This window comes from Piliocolobus tephrosceles, chromosome 2 (genome assembly GCF_002776525.5).
Source record: "Piliocolobus tephrosceles isolate RC106 chromosome 2, ASM277652v3, whole genome shotgun sequence".
NCBI classification, from domain to species: domain Eukaryota; kingdom Metazoa; phylum Chordata; class Mammalia; order Primates; family Cercopithecidae; genus Piliocolobus; species Piliocolobus tephrosceles.
In genome coordinates this window covers 95,066,239-95,083,507 of record NC_045435.1, presented here as the reverse complement: position 1 = coordinate 95,083,507, position 17,269 = coordinate 95,066,239, and the positions used below count along the sequence as shown (strand labels likewise).

At 38.2% G+C, this 17,269-nt stretch overlaps 1 protein-coding gene across 4 annotated transcripts in view; it reads right to left on the bottom strand.

The window, feature by feature from the left end:
• ULK4 (unc-51 like kinase 4) overlaps window positions 1-17,269 on the bottom strand; it is a 711,191-nt gene that overhangs the window by 355,081 nt on the left and 338,841 nt on the right. For all 4 annotated transcript variants that reach the window (XR_003309577.1, XM_023231716.3, XM_026454879.1 and 1 more), the window contains one exon: window positions 13,462-13,510. Coding sequence is in view for 3 of the 4 variants with exons in the window: in XM_023231716.3 (XP_023087484.1) it covers window positions 13,462-13,510 (49 nt within the window). In the remaining variant the exon portion in view is untranslated. The remainder of the gene's footprint in view (window positions 1-13,461; window positions 13,511-17,269) is intronic.

Genomic DNA, 17,269 nt, shown 5'->3' with positions numbered 1-17,269 from the left:
GCATATATGAAGTTTTAATGAAGATGCCTATTGATGACATCTATTCAGGCCCTGTGTGTTCTTTGCCTAAGAAACACCAATAAAATTCATGGATGTTCAGCAAGTCTACTGTCAAGCTACAGTCAGGGCCAACTCTACATGTCTCTGTGTCTGTCTTATACAGCAAACGTGTTTTTGGCACAGGATACCTTCCATCCGTGGACTTTCTTTCTCAAATTTCAAGTTTGAAGAAAGCTGATGCAGCAGACAGGGGATCAATATAAATATATTATTTCCCAGGATGTATGCAGCGTGTACTTCAGCCTGTTTGCACCTTACCTAAAATGTACTCACTTGCCCTACCCCTTGCTTCTCACTGTGTGTACTTAATTGATTTAATAAATCACGTGATGTGAGCTGTTAAAAGTTGATCTGTGATCCTTTATGTTCAATGAGCTCCCAGCGACTTTGTCCAGTAGCCTACATGGAGGTGACTATTATATCAACATAATTATTTACATGACAGTAAGTAGACTTGAATAAATTAAAGATGCATATATATTGTAAACTATACCAACCATTTAAACAAGAAAATACTCAACTGAGCCAAAAGAAAGCAGAAAAAGACAAAAAAAAAAAAACAGAAGGTACAATAGAAAACTAGTAGCAAGATTTAAATATAATAGTATCAAAAATTGAATTAAATAAAAATGTTCTAAACCCCTTTAAAAAATAATATTATTAGATTGAAAAAAAGGCAAGGCCCAACTACATCTATCTTCAAGAAAACAATTTTGAATATAAAGGCATAGATAGGTCAAGAGTTAAGGAGTGGAAAAAAATATGTCTCACTAACACTAACCAAAAACAGCTGCAGTGGTGATATTAACATCACATAAAATAAATTTCAGGGCCGGGTGCGGTGGCTCAAGCCTGTAATCCCAGCACTTTGGGAGGCCGAGACGGGCGGACCACGAGGTCAGGAGATCAAGACCATCCTGGCTAACACGGTGAAACTCTGTCTCTACTAAAAACTACAAAAAACTAGCCGGGCGAGGTGGCAGGCGCCTGTAGTCCCAGCGACTCGGGAGCCTGAGGCAGGAGAATGGCGCGAGCCCGGGAGGCGGAGCTTGCAGTGAGCTGAGATCCGGCCACTGCACTCCAGCCTGGGTGACAAAGCGAGACTCCGTCTCAAAAAAAAAAAATAAATAAAATAAAAATAAATAAATAAATAAATAAATTTCAGGACAAAGAGTACTACCAGGGAGAAAGGGGGTTATCTCATAATGATAAAGAGGTCGATTTATCAAGATGACATAAAATCCTAAATTTAATTTTTACATGGAATAACAGAGCTTCAAAACAGAAAACAAAACTGATCCAAGAGTGGAAATAGTCAAAGCCACATTTACAGTACGAGACTCTATAGACCCTGTTACCCCTCTCTCAATGAGTGACAGAAAAGTAGATAGAAAACCATGTAAAGATAAAGATGACTTGAACAACAATGACAACCTATTTACCTAATTGACATTCATAGAACATTCCAACAGCAGCAGAATACACATTCTTTACATGTATAAAAAAAAATTTACCAAAATAGACCATATACTCGACCATAAAACAAGTCTGAAGGAATTGTATATGCAAATAATGCAAACTACGTTCTCTAACTACAATGTAATTACATTTAAATCAATAAAAAATATATCTGACAGTTCCCCAAATACTGGGAAACTAGGTAACACTTCTAAATAACCCATGAACCAAAGATAAAATCACAAAGAAAATTTGAAATTATGTTGAACTAAGTGAAACTGAAGAGACAACACATCAAAATTTGTGAGACGAAACTAAGGCAGTGCTTAGGGGGAAAGTTTAGCACTAAATGTTTACATTTCAAAAAACACAGAAGTCTCAAGCCAATCACATAAGCTTCTACATTAAAAAAAAAAAAAAGTCAGAATAAGAGCAAAAAATGAAACCCAAAGGAAACAAAAGGACAAAACAAAGAGTAAAATTAATGAAATTGAAAACAAAAAGAAGAAATCAATAAAACCAAAGGCAAATGACAAGATTTCATTCTTTTTATAGCTGAATAGTAGTCCATTGTGTATACATGCCACATTTGCTTTATCCATTTATCTATTTACGTTGCGTATCTTGGCTATTGTGAACAGAGTTGCAATAAATATAGGGATGCAAGCATCCCTTCAATAAACTGATTTCCTTTCCTTTGGATAAATCCCAGCAGTGGGATTCCCGGATCATATAGCAGCTCTATTTTTAGTTCTTTAAGAAATCTTCATACCATTTTGCATAATGGCTGTACTAATTTATATCCCCACCAACAGTGTATAGGAATTCCCTTTTCTCTGTATCCTTGTCAGCACTTGTTAGTTTTTATTTATTATTTATTTTTGGTCATTTTGATAATAGCCATTCTAATAGGAGTGAGATATCTCATAACACTTTGGTTTGGATTTCCACAATGATTAGTGATGTGGAGTATTTTTCATATACTTGGCCATTTGTATATCTTCTTTTGAGAAATGATTATTCAAAGCCTTTGCTCTTTTTTTTATTATTACACTTTAGTTCTAGGGTACAAGGGCAGAACGTGCAGGTTTGTTACAATGTATACATATGCCGTATTGGTTTGCTGCACCTATTAACTCATCGTTTACATTAGGTATTTCTCCTAATGCTCTCCCTCCCTCATCCCCCCACCCCACGACAGGCTCCGGTGCGTGATGTTCCCGGCCTTGTGTCCAAGTGTTCTCATTGTTCAATTCCCACCTATGAGTGAGAACATGTGGTGTTTGCTTTTCTGTCCTTGAAATAGTTTGCTCAGAATGATAGTTTCCAGCTGCATCCATGTCGCTATAAAGGACATGAACTCATCCCTTTTTATGGCTGCACAGTATTCCACTGTGTATATGTGTCACATTTTCTTAATCCAGTCTATCATTGGTGGACATTTGGGTTGATTCCAAGTCTTTGCTATTGTAAATAGTGCTGCAATAAACATATGTGTGCATGTGTCTTTATAGTAGCATGATTTATAATCCTTTGGGTATATACAGAATAATGGGATAGCTGGGTCAAATGGTATTTCTAGTTCTAGATCCCTGAGGAATCGCCACACTGTCCTCCACAATGGTTGAACTAGTTTACAGTCCCACCAACAGTGTAAAAGCGTTCCTATTTCTCCACATCCTCTCCAGCATCTGTTGTTTCCTGACTTTTTAAAGATCGTCATTCTAACTGGTGTGAGATGGTAACTCATTGTGGTTTTGATTTGCATTTCTCTGATGACCAGCGATGATGAGCATTTTTTCATGTGTCTGTTGGCCGCATATGTCTTCTTTTGAAAAGTGTCTGTTCATATCCTTTGCCCACTTTTTGATGGGGTTGTTTGATTTTTTTTTTTTTTTTTTTTGGTAAATTTGTTTAAATTCTTTGTAGATTCTGGATATTAGCCCTTTGTCAGATGGATAGATTACAAAACTTTTCTCCCACTCTGTAGGCTGCCTTTCACTCTGATGGTAGTTTCTTTTGCTGTGCAGAAGTTCTTTAGTTTAATTAGATCACATTTGTCAATTTTGGCTTTTGTTGACATTGCTTTTGGTCACAAGCATTCTTATACACCAATAACAGACAAACAGACAGACAAATCATGAGTGAACTCCCATTCACAACTGCTACAAAGAGAATAAAATACCTAGGAATCCGACTTACAAGGGATGTCAAGGACCTCTTCAAGGAGAACTACAAACCACTGCTCAATGAAATAAAAGAGGACACAAACAAGTGGAAGAACACTCCATGCTCATGGATAAGAAGAATCAATATCGTGAAAAATGGCCATACTGTCCAAGGTAATTTATAGATTCAATGTCATCCCCATCAAGCTACCAATGACTTTCTTCACAGAATTGGAAAAAACTACTTTAAAGTTCATATGGAACCAACAAAGAACCTGCATGGCCAAGACAATCCTAAGCAAAAAGAACAAAGCTAGAGGCATCATGGTGCCTGACTTCAAACTATACTACAAAGCTACAGTAACCACAACAGCATGGTACTGGTACCAAAACAGAGATATAGATCAATAGAACAGAACAACGGCTTCAGAAATAACACTACACATCTACAACCATCTGATCTTTGACAAACCTGACAAAGCAATGGGGAAAGGGTTTCCTATTTAATAAATGGTGCTGGGAAAACTGGCTAGCCATATGCAGAAAGCTGAAACTGGATCCCTTCCTTACACCTTATACAAAAATTAATTCAAGCTGGATTAAAGACTTAAATGTTAGACTTAAAACCATAAAAACTCTAGAAGAAAACCTAGGCAATACCATTCAGGACATAGACATAGGCAAGGACTTCATGCCTTTGCCTATTTTTTAATTGGATTATTTGTTTCCTTGCTGTTAAATTGTTTGAGTTCTTAGTATATTCTGGACATTAGTCCCTTGCTGGATGAATAGTTTGTAAATATTTTCTCCCATTTTACAGGTTGGCTCTTTGTCCTGTTTATTGTTTCTTTTGCTGTACAGAAGTTTTTTTAATTTGATATATATATAGTCCCATTTGTCTACTTTTGCTTTTGTAGTTGTACTCAAAATCTTCACCTAGATCAATGTCCTGAAATATTTCTCTTAAGTTTTCTTCTGGTAGTTTTACATTTTGAGGTCTTACATTTAAGTCTTTAATCCATTTTGAGTTATTTTTTGTACATGGTGAGATACTGGGGTCCCAAGTCACCATAATGATGGATTAAATCAGTAAACACTGTTGCAACATTAGCTTGATGATAGTTAAAAGGAGATGTACGGGAAGAGATAAGTTGTATTTGTACCCATTCCTTACAACAAAATTATTTTGGAGCAAAGATTTGCAAATTAATTATGAAGCCATAAATGTATAGAATAAAAGAAGAATATTTTATAACCTTTTGAAGGAGAAGAAGTCCTTCCTAAGTATGCTAGGAAACACATAAGCTTTGAGCAAAAACACTGATAAATTTCATTCTCATAATGAAAAGTACACAGGTGAAAATACAAACAATTGACAATTTAAAAGACTGACAATATTCAATTGTGCTAAGGGTGTGGCAAAGCAGGCTGTATACCACTGCAGTATACCACTGTTATAAAGTTATCACCCTTTGAAGTGTAACATTAAAATATAAAGGACGCATATACTTCAATGTAACAATTCAACTTTCAAAAATTTATCCTATAGAAACTCACATAGGTAGACAAAGGTATGACAAAGATATCCTGTTCATTTTTTCCACATATTATAAAGTTGGGGAGAAATTTGGAACATCCATCAGTGGAGACTGGCTAAACAAATTATACTAAATGCAATAAATATCACATAGTCATTAAATAGAATAAAAAATACCCATGGGCATACACATGGGTATAGGCATGCCTGCATGCACACGTATGCACATGCACACTCTACCACTGCTGCTATGGACATTATAAAGTAAGACAGATACAAACTAATATTCAGTATGGTCCCATTTTTGACAAAAGACATACAATACATGCATGAAAAATAATGAGCAGAACATTCACTAGCTATAAGTCATGAAATTATGGGAGACCACCACATGCTCTGTTAGACGTTTCTGTGTTATTTAAACCCTTTACAAGTATGTAGTGTTTTTGTTACAAAAAAAAGATAAACCTAAAATTTCTATGTAATAACTTGCCCTTACTGACTTTGTATGTCTTTTTCCAATTTGATATCTCTAATAAATCCAAAATGCAATTTCACCTGCTAGAACTATTTTAAAAGCTCTACTTTTCCTATAAATCTGTAAACTGATTTAGTATATCAGATTTCCTGGTTCCATCTGAAAATCCTTTGCAGCTCTGGGTAAGCACATAAATTCTTCTTCTTCTTGCCCATCCAAAAAAACAAATGTAAAGAGCATCAAAAGCAAATGCTAATAGATGTTTGCTGCTTTATTTAATCAAAACTAGTAACTGTTTGCTGACATTTCTACTTTCTTAAAAAGTGGATAATTTCATTTGTTTCTGTTCATGAATAAACTTTATAGGGTCCTGTGTTACTGAGTAATTTTGAGAAAAAGTAACATTCATTGGTGTCATATTGAGAATGAGTAATCACTGATTTCACAGTAGGCTTTTCCAGTAATTCTTTGCATTTACCATCAGTCATTTTACTTTGTTTCATCTATCAAAGAATTCCAAATACAAATGTTTTGGGAGTGGTGTGATTGGGCAATGCCTGACCACAGTAAGCCTTTTATTTTTTAACACAAGCCTGAAATCAAAGTTGGTCAACGTAACTGAGAGTTAGGTTATCCAGAGTTAGGGAAGAAGTTCAGTGGTATCACTTGCCATGGCCAGATTTCAGGGGAGCCACATCCACTGCCTTTTGTGAGTTTACCACACTGAAGAACACTGGCCCTTCTTACTATTTCATTTTCCAGTTCCTGAATCAATTAGAAGTAAGAACAAAAACTACAAAAGCTTCTGATCTTGGGAAGTACATTGTTCAACATCTTATCACTTACCTACTTCTCTCCTGTGTTTTTTAACTAGACTCTCTTTTAGAGAGAAGAATGTATATGCAGTATTTCCTCAAAGTGAGCAGAACGTAGAGCAGAACTAGAATTAAGAATGATGATGATAAAACTCAAGATTCTACTGGCTTGGAAGAAGTTAAATGTAACACATTCTTAATATGTAACCTGTACCTGGTCACAGATATACTAAGCTCTATTTTAGCTTTTTTTTCATTGGGTACAATATGTGGTTTTTATCTCGATAAAATTTCTCTTTATTTGGCTGATTATGCAGAAGCTAGTTATGCTTTATTTAGCCCACATTTACTAATATATTTATTGCACTTAGTTCAGTCCATTTATTCAGGTAATGTGGAGCTGATCAGATTAAAGTTATTGTTCAGTTGTCATATGAGCAACTTCACTTCATTCAATCCAGTATCAATAGATTGTATCCCAGCCCAAGAAAGTTATTTTGCAAACATATATTTATGACATAAGTCACCAAGAAGGGATTTATACAAATCCATTTTCATTCCCAAAAGAAACACCTTATATATACTTTAATGGCGGTCTATGTTAGCAGTGTATAAAGTCGTCTTTGTATACAACAAAAATTTGTTAGATGGCTCCATTTTTCAATCTTGAAAAGCCCTGAATGGCTATAGATGTAGATTTATCAACTGCATTCAACAGGTGTTAATTGTATAAATTTAAAAGTATCTTCCTAAGTCAAGCATTTTGAAATTTTAATCAAATCTTGTTCTCTGTCCAGGCGCAGTGGCTTACGTCTATAATCCCAACACTTTGGGAGACTAAGGTGGGAGGTCGGCTTGAGGTCAGGAATTTAAGACTAGTCTGGTGAACACAACAAGACCTCATCGCTACAAACACTAAAAAAAAATTTAGCCAGTCACAGTGGCACACCCCTGCAGTCCCAGCTACTTGGGAAGCTGAGGCGGGAGGATCACTTGAGCCCAAGAGTTTGAGGCTGCAATAAGCTATGATCGTGCCACTGCACTACAGCCTGAGTGACAGAGTGAGACCTCATCTCGAAAAGAAAAAAAAAAAAAAAATAGTGAAGACAATAAAATTCAAAAAAAATTTTTTTTTTGAAACAGAGTCTTGCTCTGTCACCTCAGCTGGAATGCAGTGGCGTGATCTCGCCTCTCTGCAACCTCTGCCCCCAGGGTTCAAGCAATTCTCTGCCTCAGCCTCCCCACTAGCTGGGATTATAGGCATGCACCACCATGCCTGGCTAATTTTTTTTATTTTTTGTAGAGATGGGGTTTTGCCTGTCGGCCAGACTGGTCTCGAACTTCTGACCTCAAGTGACTCACCTGCCTCAGCCTCCCAAAGTGCTGGAATTACACCGTGCCCAGCCAATATATATATTTTTTAATCTTATTTTCTATTTTATTATAGAAATATTCGCCCATGTGCATAGCAAAATTTTGTTAATAGTATATTTAACATAAGCATGAGATTCTTAAAATAAGAAACTTCTCTTTTTAACATACTCTAAGAACCAATACATATTTGTTGAGTTACAAGTAGAGTGGAGCAAATCTTATAAGCCTGATGAATGCACAGGATTGAAAACATTCCTTAAACGTAATGTGACTGTCTATGTATACGACATTGGTGTCTCAGTGATTAAATATTTTAGGCCTCAAGGGTCCATAAAGAGACTCTTTTCTAAAAATACAGTTGACTTGAAAGATTTACTGAAGCTTGCTTCAATTGCTATCCTTGAGAATTGTTAAAACAATATAATTGTCAAACTAGTGTATTGCTAATCCAATTTTTATTGTTAACATTTGCCACTGAAATTGCTCTTTAATTGTTTGTTTTGAAATAGACACATAAAATATCATGACAGCAATATTTTGGCATATATCGGAAAATCTGCCACGAATATTTTTTTCCAATAAAACAGAGGTTACCTATATTACTTGGCATTAAAATGATTTACTGAAGTAGGCCAAAACATAAACCACTGAAATAAATTGAGGAAAGATTAGAGTTATAGCAAACTCCAAAGGCTGATACATCCAAATTCACACTTAAGGCACATTTAAAAGCAACTTAAACTCTTTTGAAAAAGTGGAGAGAAAATATAAGTCCTCCACAGCAATTCTGCACTCAAAAGCCAAGACAATGGACTCTTCTGACGGCTCACATTTTTCAGGAACCCACATTTATTAAGCAAGTGCAGACTGCCTTAGTGCGGTAGACCGTGAAGACTGTATATACTATAACACAAATGCATTCAGCTTAATCCAGCATATGCTGCCTGAGCCTCCACTCCCTGTCCAGCACAGCTACCTTGTGTTGCCAACGAAAATGCAGAGGTCTCACCCAGGTGGGCTCTGCTTGGGGAACAACACCCAGCTCCCACAACAGCATTTTTTTGTAAGCCATCAGCTACCTGGCCTCCACTGTTTGTCCTGTTTGTCCTGCCAAATACCAGGAAACTTGAAGCTAGAGCTCAGCATTAAAAACATTCTGCCCACTCTCTGCCTTGAATGTGATGTTAGAACTCCTGGGACATCAAATCGGACATCTGAGACCTGTTCTGTATCTTATGTTCCCGTCCCCACAGTCCCTTTGACTGATCTCAAAAACCTCATTGATGAAAACTTGCAGAAACTCCCAGAATCTAGTTTCCACCCTTTCAATCTTCTAGTGACTGAAGGAGCATGGACACTCAAGTTTCCAGTGCATACCCATGACCCAAGCCTGATTCCTGCTGAGTCCCAAACCTGTAGCCAATCAGCCTGCCTCATTGCACACACCTCCTAAAGCACAGGGGTTCTAGACATTTTTGTTTTCAAGTAGAGGATACTATCTTATTTTAAAGAGCATAAATTATTTGCAAAGCCAAACAAATAAGGAATAACCACAGTATAAAGCCCTGTAGGATTTCATCTCAAACTACCCTTTACCCTCATTTCCTACCATTTCTCCATGGTCCATGCTCCCTATACTTGGGCACATCTAAGCACAGTCAGTTCTGCCTATCCATGGGTTCCACATCCGTGCACCTGACCAACCAAAGATCAAAAATATTCAGAAAAAAAAATAAAAATAACAATACAAGAAAAAGTAACACAAATTTTAAAATACAGTGTAACAACTATTTCCACAGCATTTACATTGCATTAGGTATTATAGGTAATCCAGAGATGATTTAAAGTATACAGAAGGATATGCAAAGGACTTGAGGATCTGTAGATTTTAGTATGAGGGTGGTTTCTAGAACGAATCCCACGAGGATACTGAGAGTCAAGTATACTCAGCATTGAGTACACTGACCTAGCCTTGCCATTCCCCAAGTTGAAGTCCCTCCTCCTTCCCTCAGAATATGTCCTCCTCTTCCCCCAAGGCCCTGTTCAAAGGTTACTCCTTCTGTGAGATTCCCCCGCTTCTCTCAGAGGTGGTCACCCCCTTCCCCGGGGTCCACAGCTTTCCACGCCTACCCTCGTTAACAGCTCCTATAATGCTCCTACCTGATCATGCGTGTACACATCACTCTCTCCCTGCAACGTGAACTTACAGGACCTACCCATTAGCCCTCCAGATAGGAAGCAGCACTGTGCCTTCTCAGTAGGTAGTGACAACTGGAGATAATTTTTATTTTTTTTTCCAAAATAATAAAAATTAATTTCAATTGGTTATCTATTTAACCAGTTTGAATCCATACTTGGAGCTCGTAGTTTGCCACACAACTCCAGAAATGTCTGTTCTTCCTAAGATTTCCACTTGGCTACTTTGTACAGATAGGATGTCAAATTCAGAATTGTAGTTCCCCCACCTCATTTGCTTGCATAACTACAGGAAAAAACTGAGAAGCTGCCTGCAATTCCTGCCAATCAGAAAAGACAGGCTCACTTTCTTAATGGAAGATATCTAGGAGAGAAGCACATCATAGGAGAAACTCTAGAAAGGAAGAAGGAAGTTACAAAGCTCATAAGCAGGTTTTAAGTACATCAGACAGAAGCTGAAAAACAGGGATGGGCTCAGAGTAAGGAAAAAAGTCCATCAGGAGGTCACAGTAGACTACCAGCTAAATGAATTAAATGCTGTTTTGCTGTTTTCTTAATGGGTAGCCAGAAGGCATAAGTAGCAGCCAAGCATGCAGGGCCCCACACAATCTTCTCATTATGCCTTCTTCTGATCAAATCACTGCAAAGAAGCTGCCATATATATGCTAGACACCACCAAGGCCCTCAAACTTAGAAACCAGACCAAATTGAAATATATACTATGTTTCCTTGAAACTAGAAATCCATCACTTCTAAGATGCACCATTATTTTCTCAAGCACTAACAAAGAAAAATGCTGCCAATTAAACTATGACATGGTTTCTTATTACTTAGAATTTTTATCTTCTTTTTATTGAAAGAGTTCTTTTAGAGTTATTCAGACATAGATTTTTATAATATATCACTTTTAGGCATTTATAAAAAGGAAAATAAAACTGAAATAAATTGGTTAAGGCAATGACAACAACCAGGTCACCTGGCTGAAAGCAACTGTAAAACACCATTGATTTGGAAAGTATATCTCAGCTTCAGAAATGTTAAAATCTGGGGAAAAAAAAATGTGCATCATAGAATCAAGAAAATACTGCATTATATCTAGCTTGGTGACAACAATTTTAAAAAAGGACAAGTAATAGTTCACAGGATAACTGCTACAAAGACATTTCATCAATTGAAAAATGTATTTCTACACAGAAAAAAGTTGAGATTATTCAACTCAAAAAACACAAAAGTAGAATATGAATTTAATAATGTTCTTCAAGGACATCAAACTCCTGCCTCATAAAGCAGTGATTTCCAACACTTTTCTTCTTTACTTTTTAGCAGCAAGATCTCTTTTTCAGATAATGTCCTAGAAGAAATCTGAGCATGGAACCGTTCTGGTTAGAGAAAGAGCACCATCCCTGACATGCCTGCAAGGGCCACAGGGCTCAGGACTGGCTAAAATGGTGATCTGGAGGGTAGATGGCACCTTCTACCCATTACCTATGACAGTTACACCACAATGACAAGGGTTCAAATTGTGCCATTAATCAATTATTTAAACATTTATTATGGTTTGTAAAATACAAAACACTTGTTGGGTGCTCAGTACACAGAGATTAATCAAGTACGAAGGGGTCCTGGTAAACTACCAAAAGGAATTTTTTTTTTTTTTTGGGAGACAGAGTCTCGCTCTGTCGCCCAGGCTGGAGTGTGGTGGCCGGATCTCAGCTCACCGCAAGCTCCGCCTCCCGGGTTTACACCATTCTCCTGCCTCAGCCTCCCAAGTAGCTGGGACTACAGGTGCCAGTCACACCAAAAGAAATTTTTTATGTGGAGATTTTAGACCTTGAGATGATTGCCAAAGGATAAGGTAAGAACTTTCTGTCAGCCACAAAAGGAGTTATATTGATCTAACAGGTTAGAAGCTCTCCTGCCACAGCAAGAGGATGAATCATGTAGACCCATTAAGCCCATTCTAGCTCCAGGTTGTCTATAAAATGAGTCTCTTTTCAAATGCATTCAAATATGGCTGAGTTCGGTCAGCTTTGGTTCTTGCCCCATACCCAACCATGTGGCCAAACTTAGCAGTTTGCTAGACCATTGTCCTCCAAAGCAAATCCAACTCCATAACAAATTGGCAAATAATGTGTATCTGACTGAAGGTCGAAAGATACACATATCCATATCACTGGTGAAACTAACATCTCCGTTAGAGAGCTCTTGATCGCCACATTTCTTCATCTGCCTCTTCTCTATCCTTTCTCTAAAATCCCTTTTTACAATTCTAAGCAACTCAGTCCAGGCACTAACTTTACATGTTCCACTCATCAAGGCAGCTGTCATCTTGTCACCTGAACGTGCTCTGGGAATAGTACCCATTCCCATTTCTACTCCCCATCCAGTGCAAACAGCTCAGCAAATCCACTCAGCTCTTCTGAAAATCTGTAGCTAAGAAAAATAAACTTTTCACCATATGGACATGACAGAACACAAATGATTTATAGAATACTATTTTAAGATGATTAAGGAAAGTTGATTTCCCATGTGTATGGTTATCAGACTATCACAACTAATGCTCCCCCACTGATGACCAAGGTAAGTTGGGCTGATCTGGCTGGGGAAGTGCTCTCTCTGTTGTGCCTTGTGCTGTTACTGAGCTAGGGAGGTAAAGTACTTAGGATAAGAGGATAACACACCCAGGCACAAGAGAACCTTTCTTTGGCAATAGGCACTTGCTTGCAAGAACCAACTCAATTTTCAACCTAATTCACAGATCTGTATTTGGCATAATAGAGATTTATCAGAGACAAAGAAAGTTGACCCTGCATCCCATTTTATTCTCTACACATAGGAAACACAGAGGAAAGATTTTCTTTAACAGATGGTTTTAAATTAAATTGTATTCTGTGAACAGAAAAAATGGTGTATGGAAGCTAAGCTATTCTAAGTTCTGAAGAAGACAACTTTCTGACCACAGGCATAAAACTGCTGATCTGGTACCCAGTAACTGCAAAGTCAGAGGGTTTCATACTGAGCACCAGAAAATTCATATTGAAGTGTAGCAATAATCATTCTTCCCTCTCTATACAAACCAACCTCAGATAAAGTAATCTATGTCAGAAAATATACATTGTGTAATACAACAGAGCTAAAATGTAAAAGATTTGTGGAAAGAGGGCAGTCATTAACCAGTATCACTACATTAATTTCAGAGCTTGACATTCCTTTATAGATAAGGAAGCTGAAGTCCAGTGAGGTTAAGTGTGATGATGATGGACATACAATCCTTCAGGGCAGAGTTAGGGTTAGCAACACAGTCATACAACATGGTTAAAATCTTTACAATTTCAAAATTTCATTTGAATTTCAAATGCACATTTCCATTCTTACCAGAGTTACTTCAAAAATGAGTGAGATCAGTTTGCTTTCTTCCACAAGTCTGTTAAAAAAAAAAAAAAAAAGATAAAAAGATAGGTACACATTAGACAATTCATATTTACCCTGATGGCCTGATATAAAGCACTGCAGCCCCCATGTTTTATTGCTAAAATTCCATGACTAAGAAATAGTATGATTAAACATTCATTTCTAAGACACAACTATAGCTATTAAACAAGAAATATGAGGCTTTTTTGCAAGTGACTACTAGCTTAGCCTTATTGATGTGTAGCAAGTAAACTCTCAAGTAGACTGGTATTTTTAATGTAAGAATTAAAATTCACAATTATTATAAAGACTATCAAAACAGGTAATATCATCTGAAATAATGTAACCAACCCTCTCTGCACTGTTAAATGATAAAATGACACACTGTAATTCTTTATATATGCCTCATTAGCTGTCTTTTCAGCATTAACGAATTAATGTATGATGAATTTTAATGATCTTTAATTTTTAAAAAATTAGACACCAATTACCTGGTAGACACTAGGCACTTTCCCTCATCAAAATTAGTTATCAATTGACATCAATTGTAATAGAATAATTTTTTCATAAAAGAGAAAACAGCCTTGATAAAACCTAAATCATTCAAAAGTCACAGTTTTGATTAAAAACAGTATTTGTGACATCCAGGGAGGGGCCAAGATGGCCGAATAGAAACAGTTCCGCTCTGCAGCTCCTAGCAAGACCAACATAGAAGGCAGGTAATTTCTGCATTTCCAACTGAGGTACCCAGTTCATCTCCCTTGGCCTGGTTAGGCAGCGGTTCCAACCCACAGAGGGGTAGCAGAAGCAGGGTGGGGCGTCGCCTCACCAGGTAAGTGCAAGGGGCTGGGGACCTCCCTCCCCCTAACCAAGGAAAGCCGTGAGGAACTGTGCTACCCCGCCGGGTTACTACGCTTTTCCCACAGTTTTTGCAATCTGCAGATCAGGAGATTCCCTCATGTGCCTACAACACCAGGATCCTAGGTTTCAAGCACAAAACTGGGCAGCTGTTTGGGCATTCACCAACCTAGAGGTAGTGACAGGAGTTTTTTTTTCATACCCCAGCAGCGCCTGGAACCCCATCTAGACAGAACCAAGGGGGCTGAAGCCAGGGAGTCAAGTGGTCTCGCTCCGGCGGGTCCTACTCTCAGGGAGCCCAGCAAGCTAAGAACCACTGGCTTGAAATTCTCACTGCCAGCACAGCAGTCTGAAGTCAACCTGGGGCAATCGAGCTTGGTGGGGAGAGGGACATCTGCCATTACTGAGACTAGTAGGTGGTTTTTCCCTGACAGTGCTAAGGAGGCTGGGCAGGGCAAAGCAGCTATAGCCAGACTGCTTCTCCAGATTCCTCCTCACTGGGCAGGGCATCTCTGTAGGAAAGGGAACAGCCCAACTCAGGGGCTTACAGACAAAACCCCAATCTCCCTGGGACAGACCACCTGGGGGAAGGGGCGGCTGTGGATACACATTCAGCAGATTTAATTGTTCCTGCCTGCCAGCTCTGAAGAGAACAGCTAATGATCTTGACAAGAGGGATTCTCCCAGCACAGAGCACCAGCTCTGCTAAGGGACAGGCTGTCTTCTCATGTGGGTCCGTGACCCCCAAGCCTGCTGACTGGAAGAAACCTCCAAACAGGGGTCGACAGACACCTCATACAGGAGAGCGCTGGCTAGCATCAGGCCGGTGCCCCTCTGGGACAAAGCTTCCTGAGGAATAAGCAGGCAGCAATCTTTGCTGTTCTGCAGCCTCCACTGGTGATACCCAAACAAACAGGGTCTGGGGTGGACCTCCAGCAAACTGCAGTAGAACTGCAGAAGAGGGGCCTGATTGTTTGAAGAAAAAGTAACAAACAGAAAACAACAACATCAACATAAAAAACCCACACACAAAAACCCCATCCAAAGGTCATCAAAGATCCAAGGTAGATAAATCCACGAAGATGAGGAAAAGCCAGCACAAAAACGCAGAAAATTCCAAAATCCAGAATGCCACTTCTCTTCCAGATGATTGCAACTCCTCTCCAGCAAGGGCACAAAACTGGATGGAGAATAAGTTTGACAAATTGACAGAAGTAGGCTTCAGAAGGCAGGTAATAACAAACTCCTCTGAGCTAAAGCAGCATGTTCTAACCCAATGCAAGGAAGTTAAGAACCTTAATAAAAGGTTACAGGATCTGCTTACTAGAACAACCAGTTTAAAGAGAAACATAAATGACCTGATGGAGCTGAAAAACACAGCATGAGAACTTTGAGAAGCATATACAACTATCAATAGCCGAATCGATCAAGTGGAAGAAAGGATATCTGAGACTGAAGATCAACTTACTGAAATAAGGCATAAGACAAGATTAGAGAAAAAACAAGGAAAAGGAATGAACAAAGCCTCCAAGAAATATGGGACTATGTGAAAAGACCAAACCTATGATTGATTGGTGTACCTGAAAGTGATGGGGAAAAGGGAACAAAGTTAAAAAACATATTTCAGGATATTATCCAGGAGAACTTCCCCAACCTAGCAAGATAGGCCAACATTCAAATTCAGTAACTAGAGAGAACATGACTAAGATACTCCTCAAGAAGAAACTCCAAGAAACATAATCGTCAGATTCTCCAAGGTTGAAATGAAGGAAAAAATGTTAAGGGCAGCCAGAGAGAAAAGTCAGGTATCTACAAATGGAAGCCCATGAGACTAACAGCAGATCTCTCTGCAGAAACGCTATAAGCCATAAGAGCGTGGGGGCCAATATTCAACATTCTTAAAGAAAAGAATTTTCAACCCAGAATTTCTTATCCAGCCAAACTAAGCTCCGTAAGTGAAAGAGAAATAAAATCCTTTCCAGACAAGCAAATGCTGAGGGATTTTGTCACTACCAGGCCTGCTTTACAAGAGCTCCTAAAGGAAGCACTAAATATGGAAAGGAAAAACTGGTACCAGTCACGGCAAAAACATACCAAAATATAAAGACTAATGACACTATGTAGAATTTGCATCAACTAATGTGCAAAATAACCAGCTAGCATCATGATGACAGGATCAAATTCACACAGAACAATATTAACCTTAAATGTAAAAGGGCTAAATGCCCCAATTGAAAAACACTGACTGGCAAATTAGATAAAGAGTCCAGACTCACTGGGGTGCTGTATTCAGGAGACCCATCTCACATGCAAAGACACACATAGGCTCAAAATAAAGGGATGGAGAAATATTTACCAAGCAAATGGAAAGGAAAAAAAAAAAAAAGCAGGGGTTGCAATCCTAGTCTGTGACAAAATAGACTTTAAACCAACAAAGATCAAAAAAGACGAAGAAGGTACATACCATTACATAATGGTAAAGGGATCAATGCAAGAAGACCTACCTATCCTAAATATATACACACCCAATACAGTAGCACACAGATTCATAAAACAAGTTCTTAGAGACCTACAAAGAGACGCAGAACCCCAACAATAACAGTAGGAGATTCTAACAAGTCACTGTCAATATTAGACAGATGAACAAGACAAAAAATTAACAAGGATATTCAGGACTTGAACTCAGCTCTGGACCAAGCAGACCTAATAGACATCTACAGAACTCTCCACCACAAATCAACAGACTATACATTCTTCTCAGTGCCACATAAAATACATGCTATTTTAGAATAGCATGTATTCTAAAATTGACCACATAATTAGCAGTAAACACTCCTCAGCAAATGCAAAATAATGGGTATCAGAACAAACGGTATCTCAGACCACAGTGCAATCAATTTAGAACTCAGGATTG